Source organism: Benincasa hispida, chromosome 7 (genome assembly GCF_027475165.1).
Source record: "Benincasa hispida cultivar pf3 chromosome 7, pf3_genome.v1.1, whole genome shotgun sequence".
In the NCBI taxonomy this organism is placed as follows: domain Eukaryota; kingdom Viridiplantae; phylum Streptophyta; class Magnoliopsida; order Cucurbitales; family Cucurbitaceae; genus Benincasa; species Benincasa hispida.
The window spans coordinates 6,412,774-6,431,138 of NC_143484.1; the positions used below are offsets into that span (position 1 = coordinate 6,412,774).

Below are 18,365 nucleotides of genomic sequence, written 5' to 3' on the forward strand. Positions count from 1 at the left end.
TAATTATAAATTACTCATTTTACAAATACTTGTAATAATCATTTAATTACTTTTGATTATTTGATTGTCAAATAATTATTTTTCTAAATATTTTGAACTGAGTTTATTGTTATAAATTAATATAAAATTTTATAGAGTTATCATAATAATTTTATAAATTAAATATAAAGATAATTTGTTTCCATAAAATTAGATAGTATTTTCATGCACAATCAAATATATAGTCATCCTTGATTCCCGTCAATCTTAATCTCATGTTTATAATTCTCAGTCATCTTTAATTTTTGGACATCCAAAAAATCTTAAATCAAACAGGTCCTAAAAGAAAAGATATGTATAAAATTTTAGATGATTCAATATGTATATATATATATATATATGTTGCTATACCTTTGTGATACAGAGTAGTGAAGAAAAAAGTTTCCACTCTAATCTCCAGAAAACGAGGTAGCTAGAAATCACAACAGTGAAATATTTTAGCCCACAATTGCCCATCGTTGTAAAATGAGGATGATGATGATGATAATAATAATAATAATTATTATTATTATTACTATTATTATTATTATTATTATTATTATTATCATTATTATTATTATTATTATTATTGGGACTGATCCAAATATTATTTGCCATTTTGATCGAGTTGGGGCATAATTGATCAAACGATCAAAACTATTTGAAATTTGTTGTTTTTTGTTTTCACATTTAATTAGGACTCATGTTCATTTACAAATGGTCCAAATTATAAAATGAAATTCATCCTTAATTTAAAAATAGTGAAGTGACAATTTGTGATTTATCAAAACGCCTCATTCAACGTGTCTTTTTTCAAATCTTAAGATAGATGTTGTTCATATGCATTGATTCTAGATCTCTTTCTATATTATATATTCCCTGTATGAATCATATATAATACGTCAAGTACTATCTTTTGATTGGACTAAAAAGATGTTTAGAGCATAACCATATATTAACATAACATTGAATCGAGTGGACACATCAAATTTTATAGTTTGTTTTGGCTTTATGATGCTTTGAGTACGGCCAAACTAATAAAATTTCTTATGCTTGCTAGATTATTAACACAAAGACGTGAACATCACAAACCATCAACCCAAGTAAAAATAAGAAAGTACGTAGATCAATTCTTTATTTCAAATATACTATTTTTTATACATGTTTAAATTATAATTTGTCATGGTTGACTTGAAAATGCAAATTTACTTTAGTACATAAAATTCGTGTTTATGTAGCTCAAAAAATCATTTCTTATTGATAAATTTAATCGCATAATCAATGAGTTTTTCGAGCTCATCCTCACTGATAAGGCCATCATTATTAGTATCAGCATACACCATCCCATGGTAGGCTTTGTAGAATGGAAGAATTGAGCCAAGGAAACCAAAAGCTTTTGTTACCTCCTTTATGTTGAGAAAACCATCATTGTCGCTATCATGGTATTGAAAAATCTCCTTTATCTGCTCTCGACTAAATTGCATTCTAGACGCCTTTATATCAAGAACTCTTGAGGTAGGTACGTGAGCTTTTCCTCCTATTTGCTTATTTGGTTTTATATGAACATTTGAACTAAACTTGAGCGCAACATGGTCGTTAGCTTTTAATATTTTCGTTTCCATTCCTTGATTATTGTTGATTTGAGTTGAACCTCGAGCAATGGCATTGAGACGTTTTAGTTTAACACCTTCACCATTTTTTTCATGCTTCTTGACCAACTTATTTGCTTCATACTTGGCCATCAAAACTTGAAGACGTGGGATGCACATTATTGTAATCGTGCTATCTTTGTTTCTAGGAGAATTTTGGAGATAGAACAAACTTCAACACGATACTTAGTCATTTATATGCACTGAAAAAGAAACATGTTTTTTTCTCCTCCAAAAAAAAGAACCTTTTTTTGACATTGGAATCTTATTCCTTTTCATATGAATTGAACATAACTGAAAATATTGTTTATTACTTTTGTAAAAATTATTATTTTACAATTGAACCTTTTGAAAATAAAAGTTGCACATATGTTAAACATTTATACATATTCATTTAGGAGCTGTTTGGTATAAGGTTTTATAGATGTCTGAGAATAAAAAATTAGAAGTAATATGTCTAAGAATCAAACACGATTGTGTTTTGGTTTTGGATGAGAAACACTATCAAAATTTAATAAACAAAATATTATGTTTGTGTTTAATTTATGGAACGAACATCTTATTAATTATAATTTAGTATTTTATTATTCTTAATTAATTGAGTTTAGTATTAGTAATATAAATTGAAGTTAACCTTCATTGAATAATATAACAAAATATACTTTAATAAAAACTTATATTACATAAAAAATGAAGAAATGAGAGAAAATATTTTATAATTATGATATGTTAATAGTGAATGAAGTAATAAAAACTAATCCCGATAAATAACTAACTAGTCATAATTAAATAATTATACTTAAGACATTGTTCACTAATTAATAAAACAAAAGTAATTGCATAGTTATGCTTTGAAAAATTGCATTAGAATATATTTTAAAGAAATATTATTGAGTTATTTTAGTTAAATAACTAATTGCATTGACTTTTGTAAATTAGTATCTTAGTTTTAATTAATTAGCTATATTCAATATAAAAAGTTAATAAATAAAAGAAAAAGAAAAAACCCACTCTTTTGTGAGAAAAATAGATCAAAATGGGCCCTTTTATGTTTTTATTTCAAAAGATTGGTCCACTTTCTAAGAACTTGTTTTTGGGTTCTTTAGATGACGTCAGCATGGGTGAAAGTAATTTTATACCCTTACCTTTATTCATTGTTTTAGTAACCTTTTCAATCAAGATAAAAGTTTTTTTTTTTTTTTTTAATGTATTTTTAAGAATATTGAATGAAAAAAATCTAAAACGTGAATTTTTTTCACACAATCGGTTAATACAATTCTTCGATAATATATATGTATTTTTATAAATATTGATAATAGATGCGGGTGGAAAAATAGTCATCTCTATATAAAGGTGTCATATAGAGAGATTCTTTCTCTCCTCATTTTATCCTTCTACCTTTTTATTTTTACTTTTTTTTTCAACAAACATATCTTAAGAAGAGACATGCATTAATTGGAGATAGATGAGAGAAGAAAGAAGCATAGAAAAAAATAGTAAGTAGAGAAGAAAAAGGTAAGTATAAATTGCATTTACACTCATTTATAATTAAAAATAATTTTATTGTATCCTTTGATATAACATTCCAAATTTTTCAGATAATTTTTATTAAATTATCTTGAGATATTTAGGCATTATTTTGATAAAATTTGGGCTAAAATAATAATTTGGGGCCAAGATAATTAATTTAAATGATATTGGTAAAGATTAGAAATTTTAATTAAATTTAAGAAAATTGAGTTATTTTATTTGGTCAAGAATTATAAATTTTAAAAGACTTCGAGATTTGGATCGTTGCAGAAATTTAAATTGGATTTGGAATTTAAAAAGGAATATATATATTATAAAGGAGGTTTTATATATTATACTGACTGTTCGATTATAGGAAATTAATATATATATATATATATATACATGTACTTGGGCTTCCTTGAGAGTTCTGAAAAAAAAAAAAAAAAAAAAAAAAAATTTGCAGTGCCGTTTTTTTCTCTCTCCCTCACTCTGAACCCAGGAACGTCGGTCGCCACTCAGTCCATTACAGCTCATATTTGCTCTCCATCGTGCTAGAGATATTTCTCAACCAAGCACTCGATCACTACCATTTCACGTTGACCCACGATCAACGTCCCGCGTCGTCGCCACCTCATGCCGCGACCTTCCAACTGCTCAAGCAAACGCCTTAAATCGGCGTTGTTCAACGACGACTCACGACGGTCATTTCACCGTCATTCAAACTGTCGTGGTTCGTTTAGAGATAAAGGATTGTGATCGAATAGAGAAAATCGCAACTAAAGTAGATTGAGAATAATAATAATGAAGAAGAAGAAAGCAGAGAATAACACACAATGATTTTACATGGAAAATCCATAAACAATTTTACGTAAAAACCACGAGGAGGGATAGAAGAATTTCATTATATTAAAATAGGAGTTACAAACTTTCTTTCTTATAAAGGAACACCAAACTCTCTTACAAGAAGAAAATCTCTCTATTTCATCCCACTCATTTTTTTGGAGATTTTGGGATGGTTTGGAAACCATGGGTCCTCACCTATTTATAGCCCAATGAAACTTGGTCATCAAGCAATTTCAGTGGCTCCAAATTATTCTTGATAGATGTGAATGATCCAATGACTCCAATTGCCTAGGGAGATGTGAAAGATCTAATGGCTATGAATTGATCTTGGACAACGTGTAAGATATAATGGCCCAAAATTTTCTCCAAGAAACTTTTAAATAATAAATAAGCTTCTTGAAAAATCTTGATAATAATCCAAAAATCTGGTACTTGGAGATTTGATTGATAATCAATGATATCTCCACGCCATTCTTTCTACCTTTTCGTCTTCATATTACTTATGTTTCTGCTAGGCCGTTCGAGGATCGACACCAATTAAACATGTCAGCATTGACTGCCTTTGTCAAGTAATCTGCCAGGTTTTCTCTTGTATGAATTTTATTCATATCCACTATTCATTCCTCCACCTTTTCACGAACGAAGTGGTGCTGCACTTGAATATGTTTGGACTTGGCATGGAAAGTTGGATTCTTTGCAAGATACAAGGCGCTCTGACTATCACAAAACAAAGAAGTTTTCTCATGTTCATGTTCGAGCTCCTAAATAGCATTTTTAACCATACCGTTTCTTTACTAGCTTGTGTAGATGTAACAAATTCATTTTTAACCATACCGTTTCTTTACTAGCTTGTGTAGATGCAACAAATTCTACTTCTGTAACAATTAAATGTAGTTTGGAAACCTAGCTTACAGCTCCGCTAGCAAGAGTGAAAACATATCCGGTGGTGGATTTGCTATTATCCAGATCACTTGCATAAGTTGAGTTAACATATCTCCTAACAATAAAGTCAGATCCTCCATAACACAAAGCAACATCTATGGACTCTTTAATGTATCTAAGGATCCTTTTAACAGCATTCCAATGCTCTCGGCCAGGATTCGCCATATACCGACTAACAACTCCCACTGCATGTGCAATGTCTAGTCTGGTACAAATCATGGTGAACATTAAACTTCCCATTGCTGATGCATACGATACTCGAGACATCTTCATCCTCTCTGCTTCATTGTTAGGGCTCATACTAGAGGATATCTTGGAATTAACAAGAAGAAGGGTAAAAATTGGCTTACAATCTTGCATGTTGAAGCGTCGCAAGCCCCTTTTCAAATAATTTTTTTGTGATAACCAAATCTTCCTATTATTTATGTCCGCTATTATTAAGCCTTTAATTCCTCAATGCGATCTTTATTGGGGCCTACTACCAACATATGGTCAACATGCAATAGCAAGACAATAAAATAATCAAATCTCTTGTACCAACACCCCGGTACCTGTTTGAGTCCACATAGAGATTTGTTTACCTATAAACCAAGTTCTCTTTTCCTTTTACTTCAATACCTTATAGTTTGAGCATACAAATTTCTTCTTCGAGATCTCCATGGAGAAACACAGTTTTAACACTTAACTGCTCCAAGTACAAGCCAATTGTAGCACACATTGCCAAGACTATTCTAACGGTAGTAAGTCGAACCACTAGAGAAAAGATCTCGTTGAAGTCGATGCCTTCTTTCTGAGCATAACCCTTTACCACCAATCTTGCACGATACCGCTCCATGTGGTCATCATTGTTGCGCTTGATCTTATACACCCACTTGTTGGATGGTATGTCCTAAAACTCACAGTTTATAAAATTAAACATATTCTATTTTCAATAAAAAAGCTATTGAGGTTTATTCAATAAAAATGTTTAATTGCACTTGTAAAAATTAAATCCAATAAACTAAGATCCATGGCTATTACATGAGTACTTGAACTTTATGTAGTGATATAAGAATGGATCAACTTTGAGTAGATAGCCAAAACGGTCTATATTATATGAATAAGACTACGTACCTTATTATGGGGATATTATCAAATGCGGTTCCCTTTGTATTTAGAACAAACGATGTGATCTTGAATCGTCCATATGGAGACATGCGAGTGGAGGCTATTGGGGTTGATGCCCTAAAGTCTCGTGTCCTGTAGTTTGTAAACAGTATGTACGAATACTTGTATTGTTAATATATGATATTTACTTCACATTTTGTTGTTTTGCTTGGTTATTTGTTTCATTTGCTTTATCACAGACCAATAAACATAAAATCTCTGGTTATCTGTATGTGACTCAAGCATGTATGTGGTGACATACAAGTGGATCATGTTTTGAATGATAAGCAAAATGGTCTGTAGTATATGGATATAAGAGGGAAACCTTATCCAGGTAATGCTACGGATGCAGCCCGCTTTGTGGAATGGTCACAAGTGTTATGATTTGTCACAGATGGTCTGATCCTGATCATTCGTATTGGGGACATATGAGTGGGGGCCAAAAACTTGATGTGTTATTTTATGTGATGGAATAATGGAATGAGATGCGGTGATGGAAATGCATTGAGCAACAAGTTTTCTCAGCGGAATCCAAGTATAAACCCCACTGAGTTTCCTAGTAAGTCCAGGGTCGAACTCAGGGACTAGGGAAAACAGTATACGGTGATAATTTATAAGAAGACTTTGCGGTAACCAAATAATCAAATAGTTGTTTGGGTTGTTGTTTGCAGTATAAAATAAATGTATGTGGCAGATTTGAGAAAAGATCGATTATGCGGTAGATGCACTGAGTATACGAAGGAACGGGTTGAGAAGGTCTTAAGCTAGCGTTTCCCGGGAATGCATCAAACTATGCAATCATGCTACACTCATGCGACAACAAATCATTTTCCAATGCAAATGCGATGCTCCTAATTCTAGGACGCATGTGTTGAATGCAATAATGTCCATAGAGCTTATTCCTAAGTCTCTACTCTTTTCCTAGAATAAGGATAGAAAGCCTGGTAGCAATCCCTTGCTTCCCAAGGCTTTTACACTGTCAACTCTATTCTGTTCAAAAGATATTCCTGCTTCCATAGGAGCTGGCTCTCTCTCTGAGCTCAACGCTTTCGGCACTCTTCCAAGTTCACCGGAACGATCTCTCGGCACAATCTCGCTTCTCTCCTACCGCCTTAAAATAGAAGAAAAACTAAGACTACTTCTAACTATGGAGAAATTTATCTAACTGTCGGACTATCCGAACTTCTTTACTGAAGGTTGCCCTCAGTATTTATAAAGCTTCGGGGTGAAAGGCATCTTCTCTCTTATGATTGCACTGATGGGATGACTTTAATTTTCTATCTGATGCGCTGAATATTTTTCACCGAAAAGCTGAGTGTACTTGCTACAGTAAATCGTTAGCGGCTTGTCAACTTAATTCAGACTCGACTGTCATCAGCTTTGTATCACATTATGATTAATTATGCTTTTCACCCAGATGTGCCCACCAAGTTGCGACAGCTCTATGCGGCAATCCTTCTTGAGCAGATGTTTGCAAGCACAAATCACCGTAAAGCCTTGCGGTAACGTTGCGCTCGACCCCTGCTTTCTTGTGATTGCATTTTACGCTTTACGTCAACACATATTCTACACAAAAATACAAAAGTTAACTGTTTTTATGTGATGAACGCATGCGACCGTAATGTCATGAACTTAATGCTTTTTTGATGCAATCTTATATATTTTATCAATGCAAACCTACATTGTTTAATAACTTAGTATTGTAATAACGTGCATTTCATGACAGAGACTTCACTTCACTAGGATGGCCATAGGTAACATGACCTCAATCCCGAGTGAGTTGGGAACTCCTGCCATTGAGGGTGGTCCTTTGATTTGTATGGGTGTGAGTGGCCAGCTCGCCAATTGAAACCTACTATTTTGAGGATTTGTCTGATTTGGGAGCTGGGAACTCAGCTACACAAGATGGAATTTACTCCTTCCCCGAGGCAGGGGTAAGTAGATAGATGGCTCCCTTAAGGGCTTATTCCGAGGCTTGAACATTGTGGAGCATACACCTTCTCTTGGCCCGAGAGGTGTTTACACATAGTTGGACTATGTTGTATTGTTCATTAGAAGAATCAGTGGTACTTAAGAAGCGAGATGTAACTACAGAGGCAAAACGGTAAATTGGCCCAGCTATACTTACGAGCATCTGTGAAGGGTCATCGTACTCATGATTGGTTATATCTGATGGACATAGAAATATATCTATGGTAAGAAGAGTTCAGCTGTTGGTCTTTTCTGGAATCACTGATAGTTAACGGATGGTGGATCTCGTGGCTAAAGAGTTTAGTCAGCTATTCACGTACCATTGAAGCTTCGAGCCATAGGTCCATTAGGTCACCTGGGAAGCTTGGATAAAGTCGAGAACCAGTGTTTGGGTTAATTTGAAATGTTCAAATTGACAAGAGGATGTTCAATTATATATGATATAATTGGATTGGTTAATTATATATGATATAATTGGCTAAATGTATGAGATACATTAATTTGGAGGAAATTAGATATAAATATGATTTATATCAAGTAGAGGAGAAAATACTATAATAGATATGTGATATCAAACTATAAGATATAAATATAATATGATTATATTTATTAATTAATTAATTAATTAATTTTATGATAATTAACTAATTTGTCCACATTCGGACGTGGGAAGTGGGTTATGTTGGTTATGGTAACCAGCGGGTTAAAAATTAAAATTGTTTTCATTTTTCAAAATCGTGCATTCATATTATCGTCCGCCCAAAAGAATTTTGAAAGCGATCGCGAGAGCCTATACGATAGAAGCTCGTCCGTCTAAATGATCGTCTGCCTCACGATTTCTCTAAACGACCGTATACGTTTTTCCTAAACGATCATTCAACCTTTCATACACGATCATGTACCTCTTCTATACGATAAGCATTTCCACTATACGATAGCACAGTTTCATTTCCCACTTGCTTATCATCTACACGACGCGTTGTCCTCCGTCCTCTACCAAATTCACCAAAGCCCACTCTTTGGATTTTCACGCCGAGGATACCCGGGTTTCACTAGTCGTGGTGTCATCCCTGCTGCAGTGTTCGTGCTTGTATTAATCGTGTTGTTGCAGTCGACATACCCACTGGCTGTTGGTAGAACTGTTGGAGAATTTCCGCTGTTTAGGGTTTAGACGTGTGAAGAGAGTCTTCAACTAGTATGAACACTTTCCCTGTTATTCATTGTGTTATGAGCATGCCGATAATTATATTTATATGCATAACTGTTAGTGCTGAATGTATATCTTTTATGTTTCGGTCACAGTGAAATCAGAGCGATCTGAACACGCTCACGGAACTCTTGGTATGAGATCCTTCAATTGATATCAGAGCCAGGTTTCTGATACTCCGATTTCATCTGTTGCAACGAAATGAAATATACATTCATGGTGTAAGCATTTCTACACTGTTTTATTTTTGAAATCTTTTGTGGATGTGTCGGATTAATGGATGTTTTCGGGATGAATTGCCTCAGTTTGTTTAATTCCTGTTACATTTGCGATTGTTTGTAAAGGCTCCTGCGTTTTTAGGCATAAATAATCGTTATTGAGTTTGTATTCAAAGTGTGTTTCAAGTCTTGAGTCGTTCGTCAAAGTTCTGGGCAAAGGTTGCGGTTCTTCGAGGAAGGAGGCGATCTAAGATTGATCGCATCATGCAGAAGAAGTTCTACACGATCGCTGTCCATCGCATCGTAAAGATGAAGGAGTACGCGATCGTGGTTGAACGCATCGGTTAAACGATGGGGTATGCGATCAAGAGTTGGTCGTATCGGGTTGACGATCGGGCACACGATCAATGAGTATCGTCTAATGCACGCACACGCTAGACGATCATTTAGGTCAGCAAGCTTCATCGCTTAGTAACTGACTAAACGATCGCTTAGCATCGCAAGGTAAATCGTTTACCAAGTTGCATGCATTGGTTAGAAGATGAGACGTTCGCGTATCATTTAAAGCGCACTAGACGATCATTTAGGCCAGCAAGCTTCATCGCTTAGTAACTGACTAAACGATCACTTAGTTACTCAAGGTAAATCGTTTACCTGTCGTCACGCTACACGATCGCATGGACGATCAGGCTTCGCAGCCTCGTCGTTGTCTATGCGATCATTTGCTAATGCTTCTATCGTCTAGTGCACGCTGAACAATCATCTACCTGCTGGAGTTTGCTACACGATGAAGACCTCCTGGCAGTTCAAGATCCGGTTCGCCTGTGAACCGATTTACTTGATGATAAATGTAATATATAGGGTTTTTCATTCCGGAGTTTTTGTGTAAAGGCTCATCCCGGTCCATTAATCCTTTGTTTATTACATGTGATGTACCTTTTACATGTCATATGGTATGTACATATAGTAAATCCCACCTTAGGTTATGCATATCATGCATCATCTCTTTATTGTAATTGTTATAATTTATAGAAGCATGATTTTAATTATGTAAGAGCATGCTCATGCATCATATAATATAAGAGTTATATTTATTCATGCATAAAAAGCATTGACATGTATCATCTTTATATTATAATTGTTATAGTATAAGGGTGAATGATAGCATGTTTGCTTGGTTATTGCACGTAATATAAAATTTATATATAGTAATGACCGGACATTGCATGAAGCATGACACATATGTTACTTCATAAATGTTATAAACGCCTCGTTGAGTGCAATGCTTTTTAGTTGTTTCTTTTTAAGAGTTAAAGAGAAATTAGAACTAAAAGAAATAAGAAAGACATGCATGCTCACTTAGGTTTAATTCATGGTTTTAAAATGTTTAAAACTTGGATCACAGTTCTAAAATGATTAGAAACCCTAAGGCTTTAATCTTTTAATCAGTTTAATAGGATTAAATTGGCTAATAAAAGGTTAAAGTGTAGGAAATCTATCTATAAAGGACCTCTTGTCTAAGGTGGGTTCTGTCTAGGCTGGGGTATTTAAGTTGACGAAAACGTAACACCTCTACCTGGGAACTTACCTGGAAAGGTGAATTAGATTGATTTGATGCATGCATGCAAGTTAAGAACAGTACATTAAAGAGTTTAAATGTGACTACTTGAACTTATTTATATTTCATAAACAAACGTTGTTTATAAGCAGAGTTTAAAAAGACGACTTAGACTAAAATCAGTAGCCGGATTGTTTAGGTTAATGAATCCCTTGGTAGAACATTCAGTGGGAGGTACTTGGGGCATAAGATGCTTCACTTAAACCTTTCACTTTTCTTCTAAATAGTCCACACCGTGAGATCTATCCTCGGCCTCGTGGCACCTTTGGCGTGCCCCCCCAATAGATGGTGTTTGGGTAGGTCAATATCAAGGTGGATGGAGAGAATGTTCATAGTAAGTGGGACCGATAATTGCGACAGCATATCCCTCGGTCTCCCTTGTTAGGTTGAATAAAGTTACTGTGCATCGCCTCGAGGCACCATGGGAGTGTCCCCCTAAAGAATGGCAGTTTTGCGCATTTCTTTCTTTGATCTCCTTTAAGAGGATAAGGTAACTTAGTCTCTTGTTCTAATCTATCTTTTCCCTACGGTAAGGCATTAGGGCGGGGCTCTATCATCGAAAACGAGGGGTTACACTTACACGGAATAGTTAAAAGTTAACGATTTTGGACTGAAAAATGGTGGCTGTTAGGTTCAGTTCCAAGAGTTGGTTCTGCCTAATGGTTGAGAATGTCTCATCCCAGTGAAAGGGCAACTGATTGCCCCACCGGTGGCGTTTGTCCTGACTCAGTAGACATCATTGCAAAATAGAAGTCTATAACTTAGGGTACTTGAAATTGTTTTGCAAAACTAATTGGTTTAAAAGTGGTTTAGAAACATCTAATAAAGTTTTGTTCGTATTTTCAGCAACTTTTTCAAATGGCTACAACCACCTTATCCTTGTTAAGCGCCGAAAAATTAACTGTCGATAATTTTTCAACATGGAAACACATGATCACGACGATCCTAATCATCGAGGATCTCATGTTCACTCTCACGGAGGCTTGTCCTCCTATTCCAGCTCCAAATGCCACTTGAAATGTTCGGGAGGCATACAAACGATGGACAAAGGCGAATGAGAAGGCCCGAGCCTATATCTTGGCAAGTCTTTCTGACATCTTGGCCAAGAAGAGCCTATGCCTCAGCCCGTGAGATCATGGAGTCCCTGTGGAGGATGTTTGGACAATCGTCTGAATAGCTTATGCATGAGGCTCTTAAATACATATTCAACTCCAAAATGCAAGAAGGCACATCTGTTCGTGAACATGTGCTAGACATGATGGTCAACTTCAATGTGGCGGAGTTGAATGGGTCTACCATCGATGAGGGCAGCCGGGTTAGCATAATCCTGCATTCTTTTTCGGAGAGCTTCCTGCACTTTGTTAGCAATGTGATTCTTAACAAAGTGAAGTGCAACTTTACAACTCTCCTCAACGAGTTGCAAACATACCAATATTTACTGAAAAGTTAGGAGAGGTAGAAGGGTGAGGCAAATGTTGCTTCATTCTCCAAGACGTTCCATAGAGGTTCAACCTCAGGAACAAAGTCTGCACCTTCTACTTCTAACTCTGCAAAGAGGAAGAAGAAGAATGGTGGTAAGGGAAAAGGGAAGGCACCTGCTAACCCACCGACTGTCGCCCCGAGGAGGCGTCCACAAGTTGCTAAGGGAAAGTGTTTCCATTGCAATCAAGATGGACATTGGAAGAGGAACTATCCTCGGTATCTGAAGGAGAAGAAAGTAGCCAAAGATAAGGCCAAGGCGGATAAAGGTAAATGTTACATGTGCTTGAAACTTGTTTAGTGGAGAATGATGATTCTGCCTGGATAATTGATTCAGGCACCACTAACCATGTTTGTTCTTCTTTTCAGGAGATTAAATCTTGGCGACAGCTGGAGGCTGGTGAGATGGCGATGCGAGTAGGCACCAGGCACGTCGTCTCAGCTGTGGCAGTGGGAGGACTCCAGTTAGCTTTATATAATAGGTTTCTAATTTTAAATGATGTATATATTGTTTCTGAACTAAAAAGGAACCTTATTTCTGTATAGTGTTTATTGCAATGTAAATACATTGTTTCCTTTGATTTGAATAAAGCGTTTATTCATAAAGATGGTGTTTTTATTTGCACAACAAATCTGGAATCGAATTTATATGTGTTAAGGCCGTTAGTCATTAATTCCCTCCACAATACTAAAATCTTCAGAACTGCCGTAACTCAATCAAAACGTCGACGAATTTCTTCAAAAGAAAATGCTCATCTTTGGCATCTACATTTAGGGCATATCAATCTCAATAGGATTGAGAGATTGGTGAAGAATGGACTTCTAAGTGAGTTAGAAGAAAATTCTTTACCTGTGTGCGAATCTTGCCTTGAAGGTAAGATGACTAAATGACCTTTTACTGGAAAAGGTTCTAGAGCCAAGGAGCCTCTTGAGTTAATACATTCTAACCTTTGTGGTCCTATGAATGTGCGAGCCCGAGGTGGCTATGAGTATTTTATCAGTTTTACTGATGATTACTGTAGGTACGGATATGTTTATCTTATGTAACGGAAGTGTGAATCCTTTGAAAAGTTCAAAGAGTTCAAGGATGAAGTTGAAAATGCATTAGATAGACGAATTAAAACACTTCGATCATATCGAGGTGGAGAGTTTTTGGACTCTGCATTCCAAGACTATTTGATAGAACATGGAATCGTTTCCCAACTCTCAGCACTGGGTACACCTCAGCAGAATGGTGTAGCGAAGAGGAGAAATAGGACCTTATTAGACATGGTTCGCTCGATGATGAGTCACGCTTCCTTATCGGACTGAGATTCAACATGCTGATCGACGAAAGCTCATTTTCTCGTGAATTCCTATCATGATTGCCACATATTCTGTCTAACAATCTTCATAATTCTAAGTAAAAGTCCTAAGATGACATGCATTTCGGCATATCATTAGCACCGAGAGGTGGTTTACTGTTGTATGCATATTGCATGATCGCATAACATGAACGCATCCTAGGAAATGTTAGCAGAAACTTTTCTCAACCCGTTCACCGCATACTCATCGCATTTCCCGTTTATTCAACTCTTTTCAAAATCCGCCGCATTTATTTATTTTTCATTACCGCAAACAACAACCTCAAAAACTATTTATTTATTTGGTTACCGCAAAGTTTTCCTAAAAATTACCATCGCAACCTATTTTAACAAGTCCCTGAGTTCAACCCTGGACTTTTCAAGGAAACTCAGTGGACACTTGGACTCCGCTGAGGAGACTTGAGTGCTCAATGCAATTTCACCATCGCATTTCATCCACATTTCCACATCATAAAATAATGCATCAAGTTTTTGGCACCGTTGCCGGAGACTTCGGCAAAATAGTATGCTAATGGTAATTTTTCTGATTTTTTTGCAGACTCTCAATCTCTAGCGAATTACGACCCGGAGATTGAGAGGACATTCAGAAGAAGATTAAGAGACCGCCAACAACAACAGTCAGATAAAGAAGAGATGGCGGAGCAACCTGGAAACGGAGCACCAAACGAAAACAACGTCATGGCGAATCCAATCCTACTACAAACGATCGCAATACACCCATTAGGGACTATGCATCACCAAACCTCTATGATTTCTCTCCAGGAATCATGAGGCCTGCCCTCGATGGAAGCAGATTCGAAATGAAACTGGTGATGCTGCAGATGATCCAGACTGCAAGACAATTCGGAGGCCGGCGTGGCGAGGACCCGCATACCCACCTCCGTTGCTTTATCGAAATCTGCAATACTTTTGTGTTCCCAAACATCTCTGCCGAAGAAGTTCAACTAACTTTGTTCCCATTTTCTCTTTTTGATCAAGCAAGGAAATGGGCGTATTCTCTTGAGCTGGGAGAGATCACTTCATGGGAACAGGTCGTGGAGAAATTTATGAAGAAATATTTTCCACCTACTGAGAATGCCAGGCGAAGGAAACTAATTACAAATTTTGAACAAGACATGGACGAATCGCTCAACGATGCCTGGGCAGGGTTTAAGAAGTTGGTCCGGGACTGTTCACACAATGGTTTGCCAGACTGCCTTTAGATGGAAATCTTTTATCATGGTTTGAATCCCGCTTCGCAGGCCGCTGCCAATGCGGCAACCGCTGGTGGTCTACATGATAAAATGTATGACAAGGCTAAGAATATATTGGATCGCTTCTCTAAGAACCATGAAGATTGGAGAGAGAGTGATCAGAGACCGAGAATCAAGGATAACGACGCAAGTAATGGTGCTATTACTTCACTATAGAATCGGATGACTGCAATGATGAACTTAATTCAAGGAATTGCAATCAGCAGCCCAACACCGCAAAATGGGCAAATCAACGTAATTAGTCAAAACACCGTAAGGTGTGCGACTTGCGGTGATGGGCATGCGATGAAAGAATGCCCACAAAATCCACAGTCTATTTACTTTGTGAAAAATAATCCATTTTCGAATACCTACAACCCTGGGTGGAGAAACCACCCTAATTTTACATGGAAGAATCAGCAACAGAATTTTCAACCTATGGCACAGAAAGAAAGGCCACCTAGATTCTTCCCGCGCAATAACGGTCAGACAAGCAATCAAGCTAGTAGCTCACAACCGCCACAATTTTCATCCCTGGAAAGCCTATTAAAGCAATATATAGAGAAAAACGAAATGGTGCTTGAAAGTCAGGCTACGTCCATCCGTAATCTAGAATTACAGATGGGCCAGATTGCAAGTGAGCTAAAGAACAGACCGCAAGGGACTCTGCCGAGTTCAACAGAACTCCCATGCAACCTGGAGGGATCAAGTAAAGAGCAATGTCAGGTTGTGACATTGCGAAGTGGAAAAACTGTGGAGGGAGAAAAGAAGGAGCTTAGTCGGACTGCTCCCATTGTGACGAAACCTGAAATCTCGGTGACACAAGAAGAAAAAAAAAAAAAAGAAGCAATAGAGCCAAAAGTTGCGTCCACCTCAAAGCCATCTGAGAAGGGGACCATCAGAGTGCAGTTACCACCTTTCCTATAGAGACTGGGGAAGAAAAAGAATGAAGAGGTACAATACCAACACTTTGTGTCTATGTTAAAACAATTACATATTAATATTCCATTCAGTGAAGTGATTGAGGAAATACCTGCCTACGCAAAGTTTCTGAAGGATATGGTAACCAAGAAGAGGGGAGCTGGTAAGTTTGCCACGGTGGCTTTAACGCAAAGTTCGAAATCAATCATTCAACTGAAGATGAGCAGTCTTGGGAGCTTTACTATACCCTGCTCCATAGGAGGACTGTACATCGGGCAAGCCTTGTGTGACCTTGGAGCCAGCATCAATTTGATGCCTCTGTCGATCTTTGAGCAGCTGATGTGGGCAACTTGCACCCACAACTGTGACTCTCCAACTGGCCGATAGATCTCTGGTGCATCCAGAGGGAAAGGTGAAGGACGTGCTGATTACCAATGAAAAATTTATCCTACCAGCAGACTTCATCATATTGGATTACGAGGCCGACGAAGATGTGCCAATCATCTTGGGGCGACCATTCTTATCAACAGGTCATGCCCAGATTGTGTGCATAAAGGGGAGATCACTTTGAGCATCAATGGACAGAAGCTCGAGTTCAACATAATCCGTGCCATGAAGTTTCATGACGAAGAAGACCTGCATGACTCAGACGACGACCAGAATTTGATGGAAGAAGAAAAGTTTGACGAAGAGAATGAAGAAAAGGATGCAAACGCATCCGTTGCTGCCTGTAATGCGATTATAACAAAAATAAGCAAAGAAGAAGAGATGATCGGAAGCCAAGAAGAAGAGCCAACAGAAAAAGAAGGAAAAAAAACAACGCAGCCATCCCTAGTAGAACCACCAACATTGGAATTAAAGACCCTACCGAATCGTTTAAAGTACGCATTTTTGGGGAAGAATGAGAAGCTACCAGTTATTATTTCCTCTGATCTTAACAAAGACCAGGAGAATGCATTGATGAGCATTCTGAGGAAGCATGTGTGAGCAATTGGTTGGATGCTCGCCGACATCAGAGGAATTAGCCTAGCGTACTATATGCACCACATTCGTCTTGAAGAGGACCACAAGGGAACGATCAAACATCAGCGCAGGCTCAACCTTGCGATGAAAGAGGTCGTTAAAAAGGAGATCATTAAATGGTTAGATGCGGGCATTATTTATCTTATAGCAGATAGCACGTGGGTCAGCCCTTTGCAGTGAATGTCGAAAAAGGGTGGCATGACGGTAGTCCCGAATGAAAACAATGAACTAATACCGCAAAGAACTGTCACTGGGTGGCGCATTTGCATGGACTACCACAAGCTGAATGCGGCCACAAAGAAAGATCATTTCCCTCTACCATTCATTGATCAAGTGCTAGACTGTCTAGCTGGAAATGACTTTTACTGCTTTCTGGATGGTTATGTCGAGTACAACTAGATTATGATAGCTCCAGAAGACCAGGACAAGACCACATTCACTTGCTCATATGGGACCTTTGCTTTTTGTCGCATGCCATTCGACCTCTGCAATGCGCCAAGCACGTTCCAAAGGTGCATGATGCCCATCTTTTCAGACTATCTTGAGGACTCTGTCGAAATCTTTATGGACAACTTCTCTGTTTATGGGAACACTTATGAAGTCTGTCTAGCCAACTTGGAGAAGATACTGAAGAGATGCGAAGAAACGGTTCTGGTGCTTAACTGGAAAAAATGCCATTTCATGGTAAAAAAAGGGCATAGTGTTTGGGCACAAGGTTTCGGTAGGAGTGGATAAAGCAAAAATCGAAGCAATTGAAAAACACCTCCAACAAGCTTGAAGGCTGTACGAAGTTTCTTGGGGCACGCTGGATTCTACAAACGCTTTGTCAAAGATTTTTCAAAAATATCACGACCACTGAGTGCGTTATTGGAGGCTGATAGAAAATTTGATTTTGACAACAACTGCCTCAACGCATATAGAGTATTGAAGAATGCCTTGTTTACCGCACCCGTGTTAATTGCACCTGATTGGACACTTCCTTTTGAAATAATGTCTGATGGGTATGTGATGGGAGCAGCTTTTGCACAAAAGGGAAAAACAATCTTGTATCCCATCGCATATGCGAGTAAAACATTAAATCCTGCTCAGACAAATTATACCACCACAGAGACAGAGCTTTTGGCGGTAATTTTTGCGTTGGAAAAATTTTGAGCATATCTGCTGGGGACAAAGGTACTCATCCATATTGATCACTTGGTAATAAAGTACTTAATGACAAAGA

General features: G+C 37.3%; 1 protein-coding gene across 1 annotated transcript; it reads right to left on the minus strand.

Moving 5' to 3' along the window:
• Nucleotides 1–1,126: 1,126 nt before the first annotated feature.
• On the minus strand, nt 1,127–1,825 carry LOC150034872 (uncharacterized). The gene has a single exon (XM_090315848.1). The coding sequence runs from the start codon at nt 1,785–1,787 to the stop codon at nt 1,266–1,268; it is 522 nt and encodes a 173-aa protein (XP_090171974.1). The 5' UTR covers nt 1,788–1,825; the 3' UTR covers nt 1,127–1,265.
• Nucleotides 1,826–18,365: the final 16,540 nt, after the last annotated feature.